The sequence below is a fragment of the Dermacentor silvarum genome, chromosome 1 (assembly GCF_013339745.2).
Source record: "Dermacentor silvarum isolate Dsil-2018 chromosome 1, BIME_Dsil_1.4, whole genome shotgun sequence".
NCBI classification, from domain to species: Eukaryota; Metazoa; Arthropoda; class Arachnida; order Ixodida; family Ixodidae; genus Dermacentor; species Dermacentor silvarum.
The window spans coordinates 247752286-247773295 of record NC_051154.1 but is presented as its reverse complement, the minus strand read 5'-3'; the positions used below and the strand labels follow the sequence as shown (position 1 = coordinate 247773295).

Here is a 21010-nt window from a genome sequence, read left to right as displayed (position 1 = left end):
CCCTCCATGTTTCTCGGTAAAGAACCACATTTTACAACCAAAGCAGTCCTCGCATTCTTGAATGATGTCCTACATGTCATAAGCCCAATAAATTCGTAGCGCATCCTCTCTCCAGGGGATGCCGCTGTGAAAGTAGTTCAGTATAGCACCTCCCTCCAGGCCCTTGTGGTTCAAGGGCTCTGTTTAGACAGTAGTCTGTTTAGGCAATTACTACATGTGAAATAACTTGAATATCTTATCACTCTTTTTCAATGCATTCTTCTTTTTCATAGTAAACGTCATTAATCATTGTCATAACCTTATTACATGTAGATTTTACGCTCTTTACAGCAACTATTTTTAGGCCCCTTTACAGCCACACCTCATCTAATGTTTTATCCACGCCTCATAATTCACTATTCATGTACCACTGACACGCCATTATCATTGCCTTGGCGCTCTTTGGCCACATCTGGCCCTTGCGCTAATAAACCCCACTAATCATCATCATCAGGTTAGTGATATTGATCTGTAATTGCATACTAGTACTCGATCACCATCCTTATGTATGGGCGCAATATTGGCCATTTTCCAATCCTGAGGGAGCTTTCTTTGCCGCACTGATAGGCGATAAAGTATAACCAAAAACGTAGCAATATGATCAGTGCAGCGTTTTAAAATGTGGTTCGATATGCCATCGCGGGGCCGTGAGCAGAATGCGGGTTAAGTTTACGCTGTGCTGTTATGCTGTTTGTATGCTGTGTCGAAGTGTACACATATTCAAGTTTCTGTGCACACACACACACACAATAATAAATTTCTACGTGTGCTTCTTTCGTTGCCCTAAGAATATCCGGGCGATATTCCAATTCCACCCATGTGTTGGTCGACATTTCGTGAGGAAGTGATGTTATGACGTCAGTAATTCTTCACCGTAATGCTGCAATGTGATTCACTGGTGTTTGGTAAACCTGGTCCTTGACATAACCCCAAAGGAAGAAATCCAGTAGTGTTATGTCTGGTGGTCACGGAGGCCAGTTGATGGGATCAGCACGCCCGATCCATCTTTCCAGAAATGCGCAGGAGAGAGAATGAGGCGCGCGCGCTCCATCATTTTCATACCGCAGAACTACCGTGGCGCCCCCAGCGGAGTATGCAGCTGTCGCACCACCTGTCGTGCACGCCACTCCGGATTCCTAGAGGAGAGAAAGGGGGGAGTGTAGAAGAGGAGAGAGAGGGTGAGGGGACGCGCATGCGCTATGGGGGTGTGGGACGCCGCGGGACGGAGGAACGGACAAAGCCCCCGCCATAAGGTGCTTCACATCTAAAGCAAAAAGTGCAGTACTCTGGAGCGTTTTGTCAGCCAAGGAAGAGTGGGCATGGCCTCCGAGACTGGATGACTGCGCAAGCTCTTTAATGATAGCGCACGTTCCAATCTTGGAGGCTATACAGCGAGCCACTGGAACCCAAGCCAGTGCAAAATCCAACATGGCGGCCTCCAAGATTGGGTAGCGTGGCTCAGAAAGAGTGATTAATTCCAGAAAATCGAACTTCGGGGTCTCAATTCGTCCGAAAAATTGGGTGCGAAAATGCATGAACTCAATGGGAACCCTGACGGTGCATTTTTGAAGTCCGGAATATCCAGCAAGTCCAAATTTTTGGAGTCGAGCACCCCCACGCCCGCTTTCGTGGCAGTTATCGATTCAGTGAACATCGTCCGCAACTTTGTTGAGTGCAGTGCGGGTGATATTTGTATGCTACGTGTTGTGAGCCAGCTGGAGAGCATGGCAATAGGGGCGGCGAACCAGCGCGCCAAGTAATCCTGCATAGTGATTACTTCGAGTAATCTTTCTCGGACATGGAAAATAAAGGCGATTTCTTTTTGCGGCAAGTTCTTGCTTGTTTTCTTTTTTTTTAAATTCATTTCGGTTTAATTAGAAAATCCGCTTAATTCGAAGAATTTTCGTGGTCCGGCGACCATCGAATTATTGAGGTTTTACTGTATTAACGGCGAGGAGGTTGTACATTATTCGCAAACCATTTGAAAACTATTTGGTATTAGTTTTGCTTCTGGCACTACTTGATTCATATTCAATTTGGTCTTAAAGGGCCCCTAAACCACCCAGAGGTCGAAATTTAGTTCTGGCGTTGCACTTGCGCACGAGTCTACAACGAACACGTAGCCGCGAGAATTTTTCGAAATGGTGCCGTAATAGCGGAGTTACGCGCGTTTGATGATCGAAAAACGGCCCTCCCTCGTTTCGCTCTTTCCTTCGCTACTCTCCTCGTTGGCTGGTCTCCCCTCCTCGCCGAGTGCTTCTCGAAATGTCACGTGACAAACGTCATCGCCAACGCGCTTCTCAAAACACTGCCTACTTCCGGTTAAGGCACGTCCACTCTAGCCATGATGCTAGCGGCACATATACGGACGACGAACCGGCCTCCAATCTGCCGCGCGATAGGTGTCCAAAGTAGACGGCAGCTCAGCCGGCGCCCCGCCCGCTGCACGATCAACAGGCCAATCGACGACCGCGAAGCTGCGCGCCTCCGCCACCGGCAACGAAAACATCGGCTGCAGCTAAGTGCACGGCTACCGACGGGAGACGACCGGCTCGGCGCCGCTAATATCAGCGTATTTTTCTTATTTGTGTACAATTATTGCGAAGAGCGATAACAACGATTAGAAAATATTGCGGCTTGTGAGCGTCGGTAATTCATTTCTAAGTGCCGTCCGCTTTAGCTTTGAAGGGAACCGGAAAAGGCGTAGTGACGATATCGGCGCCGTCGAGCGATGAGCGGGAAATCTCGCCGCTCGCGAGCAAAGCCGCTGTCGACCGGCGGCCCGCGAATGGCAAACGACGTGCGGCGAGTTAGCGTGCCGGTAACGTGGACGTAGACTCGGCGCTTCTCGGCTACCCGCTGTTGCTGCGGTGCCGGCGCGTGTTATGCGAAGCGTGCCGCTATAGACCCTGTGTTGCGCGCACGTCTGGAAAGGCCGACACTGTTCGCACAGTTAATCAGACCGCTAAGCATGACTGTGTTGGAAGACGAGCGATTTGGCACTTGCGTTTTGGGCTGCAATTACCGATGCGCAAGCGCGCACAAGCGAGCAACACGGCGAGGACGAGCAGGGAGCGCACGTACCTGCTAGCAGACAAACCGGAAGTCGTAAGTTCTTGTTCGACCAATGGACATCGTTTCCACTGTTGACGTCACCAGATTCCCCCTGCTGACATCATGACGACCACTGGGGATATCAGAAAGGTGAGGGGAGGAGGATGGCATTGTTTTTTTGATTTTGTGGCGCTCCTGCGGCGCGTAGCGCTGCAGCATTTGGCATTGTTGATCGTGACGGCATGCTGAACTCGATGCGCGTGTTTACTTGAAATGTTCAAAAAATATCTGAGGTGGTTTAGGAGCCCTTTAAAAGAGAGAGATTAAAGCGCAGGTAAGTCAGGCAGTTTAACTTGTCTCAAGCAGTGTTATAAACACACCCTTGCTGGTTGCCACCATTCTTGGCTTCATTGCTTCTCTACAGAATGTGCGTCTCCTTCACAGGTGGCACAGGAGATGCCCTGGCGGACAGCCAGCTCGGCACTGATGCGTTACCGACGGCTGACTGAGATCCTCGGCACCAAACAGCCAACCGTGGCTGATCTGGGGAAGCACTCCCTGCAGACACCTGCAGCTTCTGTGAATGCAGCGCGGTGCGCCCGTCTCACGGGCCTTGACAGGCGCCTGGACCTGTACCGGCGCATCTGCCGCCAGCTCCCCACCCAGAAACTGAAAAATGCTGCCTTGCTGCTGGTCAAGGTAGGCACAGCACTCTTGACCATTGCCACAAGTAGACTGACCAAGATGAAGCATGCTTGCAACTGTCTGAAAGGAGCTGTTTGTGATCACCTGCAGATCAAATATGGGTCACAGCATCCTCACGGTCTTAAAATGCAAGCCAGAAACCACACATAGTACAGTTTCCTCAGCTTCAGTTGCTGTCATCACAGTGCTGCTGCCACTGCTGCTGAAGCCACTGGTCATAAGAAACACAGCTGGCAGTTGCAGCCAAGGGTTCTGTGTGGCCATCTGTAAGAGGACACAAAGAAGTGCCATTCGCATCTTGTTAGGAAGTTTTGACATGCCCACTCGGTGCGAATTGTTTCGGCACGAGCCAAGCGACCCAGGATGCACGTATTACGTAGCGTTTTAAGGTAGCCACAGGAAACTGAAACGAAATTGAGCTGGTTGGCGATGCCTGCAATGCTGGCAGAGCGAAACAGGAAGCTCACTTTGTGCTGCCTGTTGCAGGGAATAACAGTGCAATTCGGTTATCACCTATTAAAAGTGTGCAGTATGCCTTCAAAGGCACTACGCCACACACACAGTGAAACAGATAGGTGGAGGTGCTTATCTAGATTTGCGCCTACCGGAATAGGAAGCAGTGCACGCTGGTGTTCTCACACGACATGGGCAGGCGAGTATTCTTGGAAAGCTGCTGCGGCAGACAGCTACTGTTCTCGTTGCAAGGCTCACACCCTTTCTTGTTTACATGGGATCTAGCCATCGAAAACTTATGATACGATTGCAGTTTGGCGATACAGTGAACGTTGGTGCCGAAAGATTGCGTTTTCCAGGAACATATGAACCGGTAAAGAAAAGCGGCAGAACCCATCTCACGATGACTGTCGACGGTAATGCATTACCGTTGAATCAATATAGCCACCCAACATATTGTCGCCATCCAAATGTATCAGGCATGTACTACAGCGGGACTCCTCTTTTGTGCTTCCCTAAGAACACTCGGAGCCATCTAGCCCCACCACCACGAAGCCTGGGGTGGCATCTGAAATGCGTGCCGCACCAGTGTTTTCTAATGCTGAGACATGTGGCTTATGGGCTCCCCTCTCGCGCTTCTTTCTGGATGTGCTGCGCCATGTAGGGGCGCTGCCAAGAAGTCCGCACGTCGCCTTTGAGGTGAGAAGCATGGTGTGCCAGTGCCTACGAATGCTGAGAATTGGTCCCTCGCTTGCCCCAGACTCAGTGGCATATAATCAGTGATCCAAGCTGGCCAGACATTCATTGAAAAGCAGCACATACATATTGCACTCGTGGCGCAGCTTGCTACAGCTTTGGCACGAAAGGAATTCATTCAAAAGCAGCACCTGCCCTGTGCATTTTTGGCACAGCCTGCTAATGCATTGGGTCCTTGAGGAACGTTTGTGGCGACGGTTCAGTTCCACTCAGTATCGAAGAAATTTAAGCGATCTTTCTTGTCTCTGTAGAGCAGCACATTCCCAGTTGCACATGCCTAGTTACCAGAGCTGGCGTCAAAGACATTCATTGAAGAGTAGCACACTCGGCGACCCAAGCAAGTTGGCATCAAAGAGTTTCTTCGACATTGGTGCCTACTCTGCCCCGTGTCTACAGTAACCCGTGTCGGCGGGAAAACGCTTCATTGTAGAGAAGCACATACTCGGTGACCGCGGAGTACCTAGTGACCCAGGTAGGTGGGAAAACGGTTCGGTACAAACAACAGGCAGACAGACACAAGGCGGCAACTGCTAGCTTCCTTTAGCTACTTGAATGAGCAATTGGCGACATTTTAGCAACTTCGACGTTAGTAATGTTGCTTGAAAAGTAGCCTTCTAGAATGCAGTCTATTATTCAAAAGCTGCTTCTAAGCGGCCGAGATTCGCTGTACAACGATAGGCTCCAGGACCATGATGAAGCAATGGTTGTCTTCACAGTGGTCATCACAGACAATTTCACATTGTGCTCTCAAAATTGATGATTTATTTATTCTTGGCAAAACCAATTTGAACATGTTTACATGCTGCGGGTTCTGCAGTTGCCATGTAGGGGCGCTGCCAAGAAATCCGCACATTGCCTTTGAGGCGAGAAGCATGGTGCGCCAGTGCCTACGAATGCTGAGAATTGGTCCCTCGCTTGCCCCAGACTCAGTAGCATATGATCAGTGATCCAAGCTGGCCAGACATTCATTGAAAAGCAGCATTTGATTCGCTAAATGCATTTGATTGGTGGACGTTTGCAAGCATAGTAGTAAATTAATTTGCCAAGACCAATTGGAATAAATGTTCAGGTTTAGAACACAGCAGGTGAATGGGACAGGTTGACTCTATATAGAGGTGTCAAAATTGGAGAGGCTAAGCTCGTTCGTGAAAATTGGAACGTATCGCTTCGTTTCTCATGGCTTTTGGACCAATCGGTACTTCACCACAGCTTTCAAGTAGATCAAGGGTGGAAGCGTAGTATTTGAGCTGTATAAAGCTCGGGTAATTGTCTTCGCTGTGTTAAAGAGCCCCAAACCACTTCCAATATTCCCCGCAGGGGCGTCTGCGTGAGCAGGCGTTTGGTGAGTTGCGACACCACGTACCCGAGCACATGGGGGTTGGACCCTCCCGCGTGTAGCCGTGCGCGGCTTAGCCGTGTCTGGGGAAAGGGGGATCCTGGGGGTTGAGCCGATGCCGGGTGTTCGGACCTTTAAGGCCCCCCGGCTGAGGCAACACACCTCTTTGGCCTCTGCTTCACATAGACGGCACCCCCGGACTGACCCACCCGGGGGAAATCGGTGGTCGCCTTTTCCTGTCCCCCTCTCCAACCTTTTGCTTTCCTATCTCCTTTCTTTTGCTCTCCTATCATCTCTTCTCTTCCGTTACTTCCAAATCTTCACAGGCGGCTTGGGTTAACCTTGTGTATGTGCCCTCCCTTGGGTATAATATATTAGGTTATAGTGGCAATGTACGGTTGGCGCCTGCAGCCTTACGCGTTAGGTGCTGCAGCGTCCCCTAGTTGGGCTCCGTGGTGGGTGGCCGCCATTGCCGCCGAAATAAAACAAACCGTTATGGGAACACCAGCTTTTCCCCGCATACTTGATCGTCATCCTCTAAAGAGGGGACGCACCGATGAACTTTGCCTATCTTTCAACCGACCAAAAGATAACTATCCAAAATACCATGTTGTACACAGTGAGAACTCTCAAAAACCGGCCAGATCAATTTCACCATTCATTGTTGCGAAATCTTTAACCGAAGCTTTAGGGTCAGGTTACAAAGTGATCAAAATGGCTAGCGGAGACCTTCTTCTTGAGGTCCCTCAGAAACAGCAGTACGAGAAACTCGGCAACCGTGTGACGTTCGGCAACATACCCATTTCTGTATCACCACACCGATCAATGAATAGCTCACGCGGAGTCGTATCAGAAGCAGACCTCCTAGAATTATCGGAAGCAGAACTCCTGGAAGGGTGGAAAGATCAAAACGTCACCAATGTAAAACGTATCATCATCAGACGGGACAACAAAGAAATCCCCACCAAACATCTTGTGCTAACATTTGGATCTAGCGTTCTGCCTGAAACAATCGAAACAGGATACATTAAGTTAACTGTCCGACCATATGTCCCTAACCCTAGACGGTGCTTTCAATGCCAAAGATTCGGCCATGGCTCGCAGAGCTGTCGTGGTCAAATAACTTGCGCAAGGTGTGGAGTCCAGGGCCACTCCTCTGACAATTGTAGTGGCACTCCTCACTGTGTGAATTGCAGTGGTGACCACGCATCCTACTCACGTTCCTGCCCGAACTGGAAAAAAGAAAAGGACATAATCACCCTAAAAGTAAAAGAAAATATTTCTTTCAAGGAAGCCCGTAAGAGGTGCTCACTTTTCCACAGCACACCTTATGCTGATGCGGCGCGTCGGGGGGCGGTGTCGCAGCGGCCACTGCCACCTGCCCAGCCCGCGCGCAGCGAGCTGTCGCTTGTGGCTCCTGCCCCTGGGGTGGAAGGATCTAAGCCTACTCCACCCAACCAGCAAATAGGCCCGGTTACTCTAGGGTTGCCGGTAGCACAAGAGCCCGCGGCGACAGCCTGCGATATGAGTAGCGAACCCGCAGGACCGCCAGCAGCTCCCACGGTGGGTGCAGTCAAGGCTGCCTCACCCTCTCTGGCCTCTTCTGGCGCTGGCAACAGCCGGCGCAGCTCAGGCCCAAAGGCAGCCCCATCGACCTCCGGGCTGGTGGGCACAAAGGTCTCGTCCTTCGCGGTGAGACCTTCTCGCGAAATTTCTCGCTCGCAAGAGCGTGTGTCCAGCGCCTCACATGAGGCAATGGACACTACACCCATCCCGACGGCGCATCAAGCGCCTAAGGAGCGGCGAGGCTCCCTCGACCGCTTCAGAAAGGACAAATCCCGTGTTACAGGGCCTGGAAAAGGTTCTGTAATCTAAGGCAACACTTCCTTTTTTGTACACACAGCACCAATTTTACTTTCGGTATGGATATACAAATCATACAGTGGAACGTCCGAGGCATTCTTAGGAACCTCGATGATGTGCAAGAACTTCTCCACGAACACAATCCAAAAGTGCTGTGTATACAGGAAACTCACTTAAAATCGGAACATGCAAACTTTCTTCGACAGTATGTTACGTTTCGTAAAGACCGCGATGATGCTCTTGCATCTTCAGGCGGTGTTGCCATTATAATTCAGAAAAGCATAGCGTGTCAACGTTTACCGCTGCAAACGCCCCTCGAAGCAGTGGCAGTTCGACTTGTTCTCTTAAACAAACTCGTCACCATTTGCTCGCTTTACATACCTCCACATTACCACTTACACAAACATGAATTCCAGTCCCTAATAGACGAATTGCCAGAACCTTATCTTGTTCTTGGGGATCTCAATGCACACAGCAGACTGTGGGGCGACTCTCGCATCGATGCTCGAGGCCGTCTAATTGAAGGCTTTCTTTTCTCATCCGGTGCATGTCTGCTAAACAAAAAAGAACCCACATATTATTGTCTTGCAAACAAAACTTTTTCTTCTATAGATCTCAGCATAGCTTCTCCATCCATATTACCCGAACTTGAATGGGAAGTTATAAAAAACCCTTACGGGAGCGACCATTTCCCAATACTGCTGAGAGCAACAAGACAACACGAATCTCTACCACATGCTCCCCGGTGGAAGGTCGATGCAGCGGACTGGGAGAAATACCAGACACTTACCAGTACGATCTCGTGGGCTGAGATGTCTGTGCTCGGAGTTGACGACGCCGTCGAGTTTTTTACCAACTTCATAATTGATGCAGCATCTAAGTGTATTCCCCAAACAAGTGGACTTTCTAGTAAACCTCGTGTTCCGTGGTGGAATGAACAATGCCGGAATGCGCGTAGGCAGCAGAACAAAGCATGGAGGCAGCTTCGCGATTCTCCTACTGCTGAAAACCTTGTCAATTTCAAGCAAATTAAGTCCCAAGGTAGGAGAACGCGCAGACAAGCCAGGAGAGACAGCTGGAAAAAATTCTTATCAAGCATCAATTCGTACACGGATGAGGCCAAGGTTTGGAACAGGGTCAATAGAGTAAGAGGACGACAAACACATCCGCCTCCCCTGATACACACGCAGGGAGACAGCCTGGAGGACCAAGCAAATCATCTGGGTGCTCATTTTGAACATGTGTCCAGTTCATCACATTATTCTCCAGCATTTACAAAATACAAAGCAGCAATAGAAAAGCAAAACCTAGACCGAAAGAGCACCGGGAACGAGCCATATAACTTACCTTTCTCTCTAGCAGAGCTGTATGCATCACTCACCTGTTGCAACCGATCTGCCCCAGGCTCTGACCGCATACTATACGAAATGTTAAAAAACCTGTCCTCTGAAACGAAGAAAACCCTTCTCTGTCTGTATAACTCTATTTGGACCTCCGGCGAGATCCCCTCTGCCTGGAAAGAGGCCATAGTGATCCCTATCCTAAAGCAGGGCAAGGATCCATCGTCCGTATCCAGCTATCGGCCCATAGCTCTAACAAGCTGCATCTGCAAAGTCTTCGAGAAGATGATAAACCGGCGTCTAATACATTTCCTAGAATCAAGCAAGCTGCTTGACCCATACCAGTGTGGGTTTCGCGATGGCCGATCCACCACTGACCATCTGATACGCATAGAGGCTCAGATTCGTGAAGCCTTTGTCCACAAGCAATTCTTCCTGTCTGTTTTCCTCGATATGGAAAAGGCATACGACACCACGTGGCGGTTCGGAATACTGAGAGACCTCGCACACTTTGGAATACGTGGCAATATGCTGAATATCATTGAAAGTTATCTGTCCAATCGCAGATTCCGTGTTCGTGTGGGTAATGCCCTATCAAGACCATATGTGCAGGAAACTGGAGTACCACAGGGCGGTGTGCTTAGTTGCACCCTCTTTATCATAAAAATGAACTCTCTGCATCTGTACATCCCACGCAACCTATTTTATTCAGTATATGTCGACGATGTGCAGATAGGGTTCACCTCATGTAACCTTGCAATCTGTGAGCGGCAGGTTCAGCTTGGTTTGAACAAACTATGTAAGTGGGCAGACGAGAATGGATTTAGGCTTAACCCACAAAAGTCCACATGCGTCCTCTTCTCCAGAAAGAGAGGTCTGCACCCTGATCCCAACATCGAGATGCAAGGTGAGGGTCTACCTGTAAAAACTGAACACAAATTTCTAGGCATAATTCTGGACGCGAAGTTAACATTTATCCCACATCTAAAGTATCTAAGAAACAAGTGCATGAAGACAATGAGCATCTTGAAAGTGTTGTCTCGCACTACGTGGGGTAGTGACACAAAATGTCTACTGAATCTCTATAAGAGCCTGATTCGATCACGTATAGACTACGGTTCCATTATATACCACTCCGCGACTCCGAGCTCCTTGAAGATGTTGGACCCTGTCCACCATCTGGGCATCCGCCTCTCTACGGGTGCATTCAGAACAAGCCCCGTAGAAAGCCTATATGTAGAATCAAATGAATGGTCACTCCATCTGCAGAGAACGTACTTGTCCTTTATGTATTTCCTGAAAGTAAACTCAAGCAAAACACACCCTACCTACACAACTATAAATGACCTGTCCAGTGCCCAAACCTTTCAGAACCGCCCTAGCGTAAGAAAGCCCTACGCACTGCGAGTAAGAAGTCTTGCCGAAGAGATGGATGTGTCGCTCCACGAACACGATGTCATGTCCTCTCCTGTACAGCTGCCGCCATGGCAGTGGCAGCTGATTGACTGTGATCTGTCCTTCGTTGATGTTACAAAGTATGCGCCGGTCGCACATATCCGTATGCACTTCCTCGAATTGCAGCACAAATACTCTTGTCCGGAATATTTTACTGACGCCTCAAAGTCACACACTGGCGTGTCTTACGCGGCAGTCGGTCCATCCTTTTGGGCTGCCGGAGTTCTACACCCAAACACAACCATCTTTACAGCGGAGGCCTACGCCATCCTGGCGGCGGTTAAACACATCAAACGGTTAGACATACCCAAGGCAATCATCTTTACTGACTCTTTATCCGTGTTGAAATGTTTAAAAACTCTCAGTAGGCACAGAAACCCCGTCATTATAGCTCTTTATTCCATAATTTGCACCGCGTATGCATCTAAGCAACAAATTGTGCTGTGCTGGGTGCCAGGGCACCGCGAGATCGAAGGGAATGAGTTGGCCGACAAGCTAGCCACATCTGCTCATACAGACGCTGCCACTTCGCCCATAGCCGTCCCTGTAATGGACCTAAGGCCATTTATCAAGAAAAAGGTCAGAGCCTACTGGCAACGTCTGTGGGACAGAGAAACGAACAACAAACTACATACTATCAAGCCTCATCTCGCTCATTGGCCGTCAGAATCGAAAACACGCTACACACAGGTTACACTTTGCAGACTCAGGATAGGACACACATACAGTACACACGCATACTTATTGTCCGGTGGCGATCCGCCTGTCTGTGACGAATGTGGCGAGCCACTCAGTGTACTTCATGTCCTCTTACAGTGCCCTGAGTTGGAGCCTCAGAGGAAAAAACATTTTCCATTACCATCACGGCTAAATCTCCCATTACATCCTTCTATGTTTTTGGGCAATGAACCTCTTTTTAAATATCAATCACTTCTCGCGTTTTTAAAGGGCATATATAATTTTCGTGTTATCTATCCAGGTGACGTGTAGCACGGCCTCTCTGCAGAGGCCGGTGCTGCAGTATCTTATTAAATAAAGCACATGCCTCATGGTCTTTGTCCACAAAGGCCTTCGGTAGGCAACGTGCTACTTTTATATCCTTAATTTTAACACCATGACCACTTTTCATACATTCACGACCCACAGATCACTCCACACGTCACTGCCATAATTATATTCTATATATGTTTTACGCTTCTATACAGTGATTTGTTCTTAGGCCCCTTTACAGCCACATCGCATCCTATCATCGGAGCTCACTGATCATGGCAAACATATCTTTCATTGTCTTGGCGCTCTTTGGCCACCTTTGGCCCTTGCGCCACGAAACACCAAATATCATCATCATCACTTCCAATATTTTTTAAACGTTTCAAGTAAACATGCATCAAGTTCAGAATGCCGTCAAGATCAACGATGCCAAACGCAGCAGCGCTATGCGCCGCGGGCCCGACACAACATCAAAAAAAAAAAAAAAAATCCCGTGCTCCTCTCCGGGCCTTTCCGGTATCCCCAGTGCTTGTGGTGACGTCCCCAGGAGCAGACGCCGTCGATTGGTCTAACAAGAACCTACGACTCCCGCTTAGTCTGCTAGCAGGTGCCCGCACTCCCTGGTCTTGCTCGTCATGTTGCTCGCTGTGCGCACTTGCAAATCGGTAACTACGGCCTGCAACGCGAGTGCCAAATCGCTCGTGTTCTGACCGAGTCGTGCTTACGTAAAATTCCGAGCAAGCGCCCCCCCTCGAGCAAGTCGAAATTACCGGCAAAGTTAGGGGGGGGCCGCTATCCCGGAACGGCACCAAAATTCAAGATGGCCACGACAAAATTTTCCCGAAAAAAAAAAAAGAAGCGCAGTGGGAATAGCATTAAAATTTTATTGAACATGAACTTTATTAAGCCAAAGATTTGTTAGTGGTGTTTATCACTCTCAAAACCACCGTTACTCAAAACCACCGAAAGAACTACAGAAAGAGCGCATCGACGCTGCACCGGCGCGTTGCCGCGACCGGCGACACGAACATTGGTTATTGGTTATGCAGCTTCTATTCCAGGCAAAATTATATCCGCTATAGAGTAAAGTGACGCGTAATGTTCACTTTATTAAAAACCATATGTCCACGGTGAAACGTTTAGCGCTAATGAGAGTTCCGATACAAGTGAAGCTCAGCTACAGTCCATGGGTACCGACGGCGGACAGCGAACCGCGGCTCGGCCATGCTCGTATCGCAGCTGGTGGCGCCGCAAATATCAGCATGTTTACTTCATCGTGAGAAATTATTGCGAGGAGAGGGTAAAGCGGCCACGGCGGTAACAAAACATTGCTGCTTGGGAGCGTCGGCGGTTCGTGCTGAAGCGCCGTCTGCTACAGATTCGAAGTGAACTGAAAAAGGCCTAGCGACGATATCGGTGGCGAGTGATTAGCAGCGGTGAAGCTGCCGGCGATGCCAGAGCGTAGCCGCGACCACTCCTCTGTCGCCGAATTGTCACGTCGCTGTGCCGCAGGGAACTCCTCTGCGCCGTGCGAGAGGCAGATCTCGCCGTCGGCCGGCGGTCCGTGAACTACAGACCGCCAGCTGCAGTTCGCCCGGATGCACTCGTGTGCCCACTGGGGCGCGCGGGTACGACTATGATTCGATAAATGGCTCATCGGTGCGATTTGCCAAATTTGCCATTATTTTCGTGAACTGGATGTGGCAGGCCAGTGTTGGTGCGGAAGCGGGGGGGGGGGGGGGGGGGGCGCTTTCCCGGAACGGCGCGGAAATTCGAAATTGGCAGTGAATTTAGGGGGGGGCTCTTGCACGGGTGGGGGCGCTTGCTCGGAATTTTACGGTAGTGGTATGATTAGCTGCCTGAACAGTCCTACAGTGTTTTTTGATGGCTAGAAGGCATCTGTGTGCAGAGCCTGGCTGCAAAATCATTGACTGGAAAAACGAAACGACGCGACACCGTCGCGACGATCTGAGGATGGGGCGACAGCGGTTGTTCATCTCCAGTGGAACTGCTTTGGCATGGCGTGTTACTGTGCGGATCCATTATAGTGGCGAGCCTTTCTAGACGTGTGCGCAACATAGGGTCCATAGCAGCATGCTGCACGGGAGCACAGGCCGGCACGGCAGCAACAGCGGGTAGCTGAGAAGCAAGGAGTCGCGGTAACCGGAAGTGGACAGTGTTGAAAAGCGTGTTGGCGATGACGTATGTCACGGGACATTTGGAGGAGCACTCGGCGAGGATAACAGACCAGCCAACAAATGGAGCATGCGAGGGAAAGAGTGAAACGAGTGAGGGCCGCGTTTCGATCATCAAACGCGTTTAACTATGCTATTAAGGCACCAATTCTCGGAGCTACGTGTTCGTTCCAGACTCGTGCACAACTGCAACACCACAACTAAATTTCGACTTCTGGGTGGTCTTGTGGGTGGTTTTGGGGCCCTTTAAGAACATGCGACCTAGCGCGTTCTACAGAATTTTGTTCTATCACGAACACCAAAAACCAGAAAAAATTAAGGGCTAATGTAGACTTTAGGAAAACTAGGCTATTTCAGTTATTTTGAATCGTGCTGTATTTGTAACCTTCAATCGATTGCTCGCAGCATCACACTTCTGCGATGCAATTCACCGGGTTTCGCCAACTCACGTTTGCACTCTCTTGACCCTAACTTGCGACTTTGCCTACCACCTGGACTCTCCCGTTGTGAAACAACTTTACTATGTTGCATGTGGTTGGGTGTCGCATTTACAAATGCCTGTTCGTTCCTAATAGGGATGACCAACAGTGCGGCGTGCAATTTGTGCGGGTGTGACGAGACTCTCGAGCACCTTCTGTGCCACTCTCCATCGTTTGACACTCGACGTATTCTCCAAGCTAAACTCAACCTGTTAGATAACAGAACGCTCTGGGAAGAAAAGATTCTTGGGCCATGGCCTATGCATTCTTGCATGCACAAGGCCACAAAAGCCCTTCTGCAGTTCGTGAAGAGTACTGGATTGTACGAACGGTTGTGACAGCGGAGATTCTTCTGTGACATTCTCTGCAAATGACTGACTATTTTTTTTTCTTTTCTCTGCTTATCTATTCTTCCCCTTTCCCCCTCCCCAAGTGTAGGGTAGCCAACCGGACACGTCCTTGGTTAACCTCTCTACCTTTCCCTCTTCGTTTCTCTCTCTGAAGGTAAATGCAGAATTTAAGCTATCATTGTCCGGTATGTAAATATTTAGGTAAAATGAAAGCCCTTTACACCCGGCTGGTCAATTCACTGTTTATCCATGACCTGTACACTACAGGTCCGCATTTTTTGCGCCTAAACCAACAAAGTGAGGCACTCGCTTGCGCAACCTTGGAGCCACCAGATTTTTTCTCACGAAGGTTTCGATGGGAGTTTAAAACACAGGCTCATTTTCCAAGCATATCGCCCCTGAAGAAAGCAGAATGCCATGTCGGGGTACGCTTGTGCCCATTTGAACCAGTGGGTGCCCAGGACTATGGGAATTGAATCCACAACCTCCCACAGTTGAGGCGGGCACTCTACAACTATGCCTCAGCTGCGGTCAACGTCAGGGAGTACAAAGGCAGAAGTGCTCGCAGTAAAGAAATCCGTAATGACCTGTCTGCGGAGCGCTTGGCTCTCCTTTTCAGCTGAAAACAACAAAATGGGGCACTTGCTTGCGTGGCATCAAGCATGACGGGCTATGCAGCACATGTGACGCGAGACACTGCATTGGTTTCTACACCGAAAAGTACAAAAATTGTATAGTAGATAGAACCAAATTGTTCGAACATTCACTATTCAATTCGGTGATATTCGAGTATTCACACACCCCTGCAAAACCCTGTTTGAGTGCTTAGTGCTTGCACAGTGGAATTCTGAGATGTAGTATCGTGTGAGGCTGGATTAGATGTTTCAACTAATGGGACGGTTTGAAATGCGTTAGGCTAACACAGTTGTACCTCAATATAACAAACATGTATAGTATGAAAGATCAGATGTAGTATATCTAAAATGTTTCTTCCAATGTCAGCATATAACCAAAATATGCTTATAACAAAGGTATATCCATGTTGATTGCAACTTCATTATAACAATATTCGACTTTAGTTTAACGGTAATTTCCGGTGAGGGAACAGATGCACTCCAAGAGTGGGATCATTCATGAGGAACAGGCCTTCTGTTCTAGGGGCTTCAGAGCATGGCAGAAAGGTCCTTGTCCCAGTCAAAAAAAGCAACTGACTCCAATTGGGAAATTTCCAATTGGTACCAATTGGAAAATTTCCCATCGTAAATTAGTACATAACTGGACCAATTGAACCGACTGGAACGTGACCACTTGTACCCAATGGGTGCCAATTGATTTGAAACCAATTGGTTGGAATGGCCAATTGCACCAAAGCAATACCAATACACATATATACCCCACAAAGCAAACCTAAATAGGACTCCAGCTGTCAGAAACAGGTTTGCTATAGCATTATACTGCATGTATATATAGCTATAACTCATTCCAGTTTCCTTGAATGGGTTCATAAACTAAAAGTATGGTTTCCAAGTTGGTTACGTTCTAGCTAGTTTATTCCTACTGGTGGTCCAACTCAATTGGTTTCATCCCTGACTCAATTGTAACCAATTGGAGGTAAGGATTTCCCAATTGGGCCAGTTGATTCCAATTGGCAAGTCCAATCTGACCTAAATGGTTTCACTTTAACTCAATCGTAACCAGTTGGAACTAAAGATTTTCCAATCGGTTTCATTTGAGTGTCCAGTTCATTTCAAGTGGCAACTCCAATTGGTTTCTCCTCTGATTCAATCTTAACCAGTTGGAAGTAAGCATTTTCTAATTGGTTCCTATTAGTCCCAGTTGACTGAAGTGGCATCATTTGCAAATGCTAGTGTATGCTCATGTAGTTTGTGAGACAGCAGTTCGCTCTTGACAGGGTCGGGACGAGAGCCTGGATCGGGAGACGTGCCTGAAGCTGTACCACAAGATGCTGCAGCAGCACCAGACAGGCCGCACACTGAGCAACCCGCAGGTGCAGGGCCATGCACTGAACAAGGCCATTGCTCAGTACGCGCAGCCTGTTCATCGACCCATGCTGCCCATCATGGCTGCCTACGAGCACCAGGAGTTGCAAGCTGTGACCAATGGTATGCATATGCCTTATCTACTCGCATAATGAGCCCACTCCCCACTTTTGTCCTCGTGAACTGACTTTTTGGGCTTTTTTCCTTTTCTTTCCTCCCCCGCATGAAGAATGTGCACCCGACCTTCAAGGGCAGTGTACAGCATGTTTGCTTTATCTTGGTGCGTTTCGTCGGTGCATTTCACTGGTGCCGTCTAAAATCACAAGATCGTCACATCGTGCCAGGATACTGCAAACACCTTTTGAAGCGAACAATGTTAGGCACCAGCAACAGGAACGTGGGTGAAGCAAGGACCCAATTTGTTGACCGCGTGCTTTCACTGATGGTGATGCACGCTGCTTTATCATCACAAACGCTTATAGCGCCATGCAAGTGCTCCGGCAGCAGAACAAAATGCACTTGGTCATCAATCAGTCGTTTTCCATTTTGCATTGATTTTTTCTTTGGTGATTGGGTGCTGCGTAGTGTGATTGGCCGTCACGCTAGTTACACGGCTGGTTTCAAACGTAAGGTCGTAGAGCATGCCATACAGCATGGGTTCTCAAGCATGTGCGTTCCAGGGAACCCTCCCGAGCACACGAGGGTTGGACCCTCCCGCGTGTAGCCGTGCGCGGCTTAGCCGTGTCCGGGGAAAGGGGGATCCTGGGGGCTGAGCCGATGCCGGGTGCTTGGACCTTTACGGCCCCCCGGCGGAGGCAACACACTCCTTTGGCCTCTGCTTCACGTAGACGGCACCCTCGGACTGACCCACCCGGGGGAAATCGGTAGTTGCCTTTTCCTGTCTCTCTCTCCAATCTTCGTCTTTCTCTCTCGCCTTTTCATCTTTCCTGTCTTCTACTATCTTCTATATTACTTCCGATCTTCTTGGCAGCGAGGGTTAACCCTGTGTGAGTGGCCGACCTAGGTTATCTCATATTCGGTTATAGTGGTGACGTACGGCTGGCGTGCGCAGGACTTGTTTTTATAAGACCTGTGGCGTCCCCTTGTTGGGCTCCACGGTGGGCGGCTGGCGTTACTGCCGAAAACTGCAAATTTTTTATGGATAGTTCCTTTCCCAAACTCTCCGATCGCCCTCAGAAACGAGGGCGCACCGAAGAAGTATTTAAATTTTTTGGTCGCAACACTGAGAACTTTCCCCGATATCAAGTAATACACTGTGAGAAACCAGGAAAGACAACGAGAATGATCTCGCCTTTCCTCGTTTCCAAAAGTCTAACTCAGACAATTGGGCCAGGCTATAAGGCAACCAGACTAGCAAGTGGTGACCTTCTTCTGGAACTTCACGACAAAAAGCAACATGACAAACTATCTAACCTAGTGTCTCTCGGGGACATACCCGTTTCAGTTACCCCACACCGCACCATGAACACCATCCGCGGTGTGATTTCCGATGATGATCTCATGGAGCTGACCGAAGCTGAACTTCTGGAAGAATGGAAAGAACAAAACGTTATCAATGTAAAACGAATCAGAATGAGGCGTGATGGTAAAGAAATTGACACGAAGCATCTAATACTCACATTCGGTTCCAGTGTGCTGCCAGAAACCATCGAGGCAGGTTATATTAAACTCAGAGTAAGGCCGTACATCCCCAACCCTCTCCGTTGCTTTAAATGCCAAAGATTTGGCCACAGTTCACAGAACTGCCGAGGCCGTCAGACCTGTGCAAAATGCAGTGCGAATGAACATCTCTCTGAATCATGTGAAAACTCTCTCCACTGTGTGAACTGTGATGGGGAGCACGCCGCATACTCGCGGTCGTGCCCTACCTGGAAAAGAGAAAAAGAAATAGTAACAATCAAAGTAAAGGACAACATATCATTCAAGGAGGCACGTAGGCGGGTATCATACCTGCCCAAGAACACCTTTGCCGATGTGGCGCGTCAGGGGGCAGCGACACAACGGTTTCCGGCGGCTGTCCGGCTCACACGCGGTGAGCTGCCAGCGACGCCATCCGCCCCCTCGGCGGCTGCAGCTAACACTGCTCCGCCATCTCAGAACACGGGGCCATCGACCTCCAGGCTGGTGGCCTCCAGGGCCTCGTCCCTCGAGGCGAGGCCTTCTCGTCAAACAAACCGCTCGCAAGAGCGCGTGTCCAGCGCCTCACAAGAGGCTATGGACACAGCAACCAGCCAGACGGCGCCACTAGCGCCTAAGGAGCCGCGAGAGTCTCGCGATTGCTCCAAACAAGAAAAAAACCGCATCACGGCGCCCGGAAAGGGCTCTGTGAAGTAATTCCTCTTTCTTAACACACAGCACAAAAACCACATTCAACATGGATACACAAATATTACAGTGGAATGTCCGAGGACTCCTCCATAATCTCGATGACATCAAAGAACTCCTACATAAGTATAATCCAAAGGTGCTGTGTGTCCAAGAAACACACCTCAAACACACGCAAACAAATTTTCTCCGGCAATACGTCATTTTTCGTAAAGACCGCGATGACACAGTCGTGTCTTCCGGTGGTGTGGCTATTGTAGTCGACAGAGGTATTGCCTGCCGGGAACTAAAGCTTCGTACGCCCCTAGAGGCAGTTGCTGTCCGAGGGGTGTTGTTTGACAAGCTGGTCACTGTCAGCTCTATATACATCCCTCCCAATTATCAACTACATAAAACCGAATTCCAAAACTACATAAATGAACTTCCGGAGCCATATATAGTTGTCGGAGATTTCAACGCACATAACACTTTGTGGGGAGACTCACGTTGCGATGCGAGAGGTCACCTAATTGAAAATTTTCTGTTCTCTTCAGGCGCATCATTACTTAACAAGAAAGAGCCTACGTATTACAGCGTTACACATAACACATATTCATCCATTGACCTAAGTATAGCATCGAGTACACTAATGCCATACCTGGAGTGGTCCGTTCTCAAGAACCCCTTTGGGAGCGACCACTTCCCAATTATGCTAGGCTTAACAGAACAAGATAGATGCTCGCCACATGTTCCCCGATGGAAGCTTGACTCGGCTAACTGGGAACTTTTTCGACAAATAACATATTTAGGCCGGGATGACATTGCCTCCTTTAACATAGACGATGCTGTGGCGTATATAACAGGTTTTATCATTGACGCTGCTGAAAGGTGCATACAACAATCTAATGGACTGGCTAATAAGCGTCGCCTGCCATGGTGGAACGAGGAATGCCAAAATGCACGTAAAAAGCAAAACAAAGCCTGGGGATTGCTTCGCAACTCCCCAACAGCTGAAAACCTGATAAATTTTAAGCAAGCAAAGTCGCAGGGCAGGAGAACGCGCAGACGTGCTAAAAGAGAGAGTTGGGAAAAGTACATCTCCAGCATAAATTCGTACACCGATGAAACGAAAGTCTGGAATAGGGTAAATAAACTAATAGGCCGGGAGTCACATCCCCTACCCTTAGTAAGTAGCCAAGGTGATAGCCTGGAAGACCAGGCGGATTGTCTAGGTGAACACTTTGAATATGTATCAAGTGAATCGCACTATACAGAAACTTTCCTGAAGTTCAAAGAACGCGAAGAGCGGCAGCCCCTTAACCGCAAAGGTTCTTCGAGTGAGGCTTACAATCGACCATTTACCTTAGCCGAACTTAAAGCATCTCTCACATGTTGCAACAATTCGGCGCCAGGTGGCGATCGTATTATGTATGAAATGGTTAGATACCTACACCCTGAAACACTGAAAACACTCCTGTCTCTTTTTAATGCCATGTGGGCGGCTGGGTGTATCCCGTCCTCATGGAAAGAAGCCATAGTCATCCCGATACTTAAACAAGGCAAAGACCCGTCCTTAGCCAGCAGCTACAGGCCAATAGCTCTAACAAGCTGCCTGTGCAAGCTGTATGAGAAAATGATAAACCGGCGTTTAATCAGTTTCCTAGAAAATA

At 49.0% G+C, this 21010-nt stretch overlaps 1 protein-coding gene across 1 annotated transcript in view; it reads left to right on the top strand.

Annotated features, from left to right (window-relative positions):
• LOC119438615 (snRNA-activating protein complex subunit 4) overlaps positions 1–21010 on the top strand; it is a 121452-nt gene that overhangs the window by 74800 nt on the left and 25642 nt on the right. The window contains 2 exon segments of the mRNA XM_049660627.1: positions 3538–3792; positions 16928–17138. Of these exon segments, the coding sequence (XP_049516584.1) occupies positions 3538–3792; positions 16928–17138 (466 nt within the window).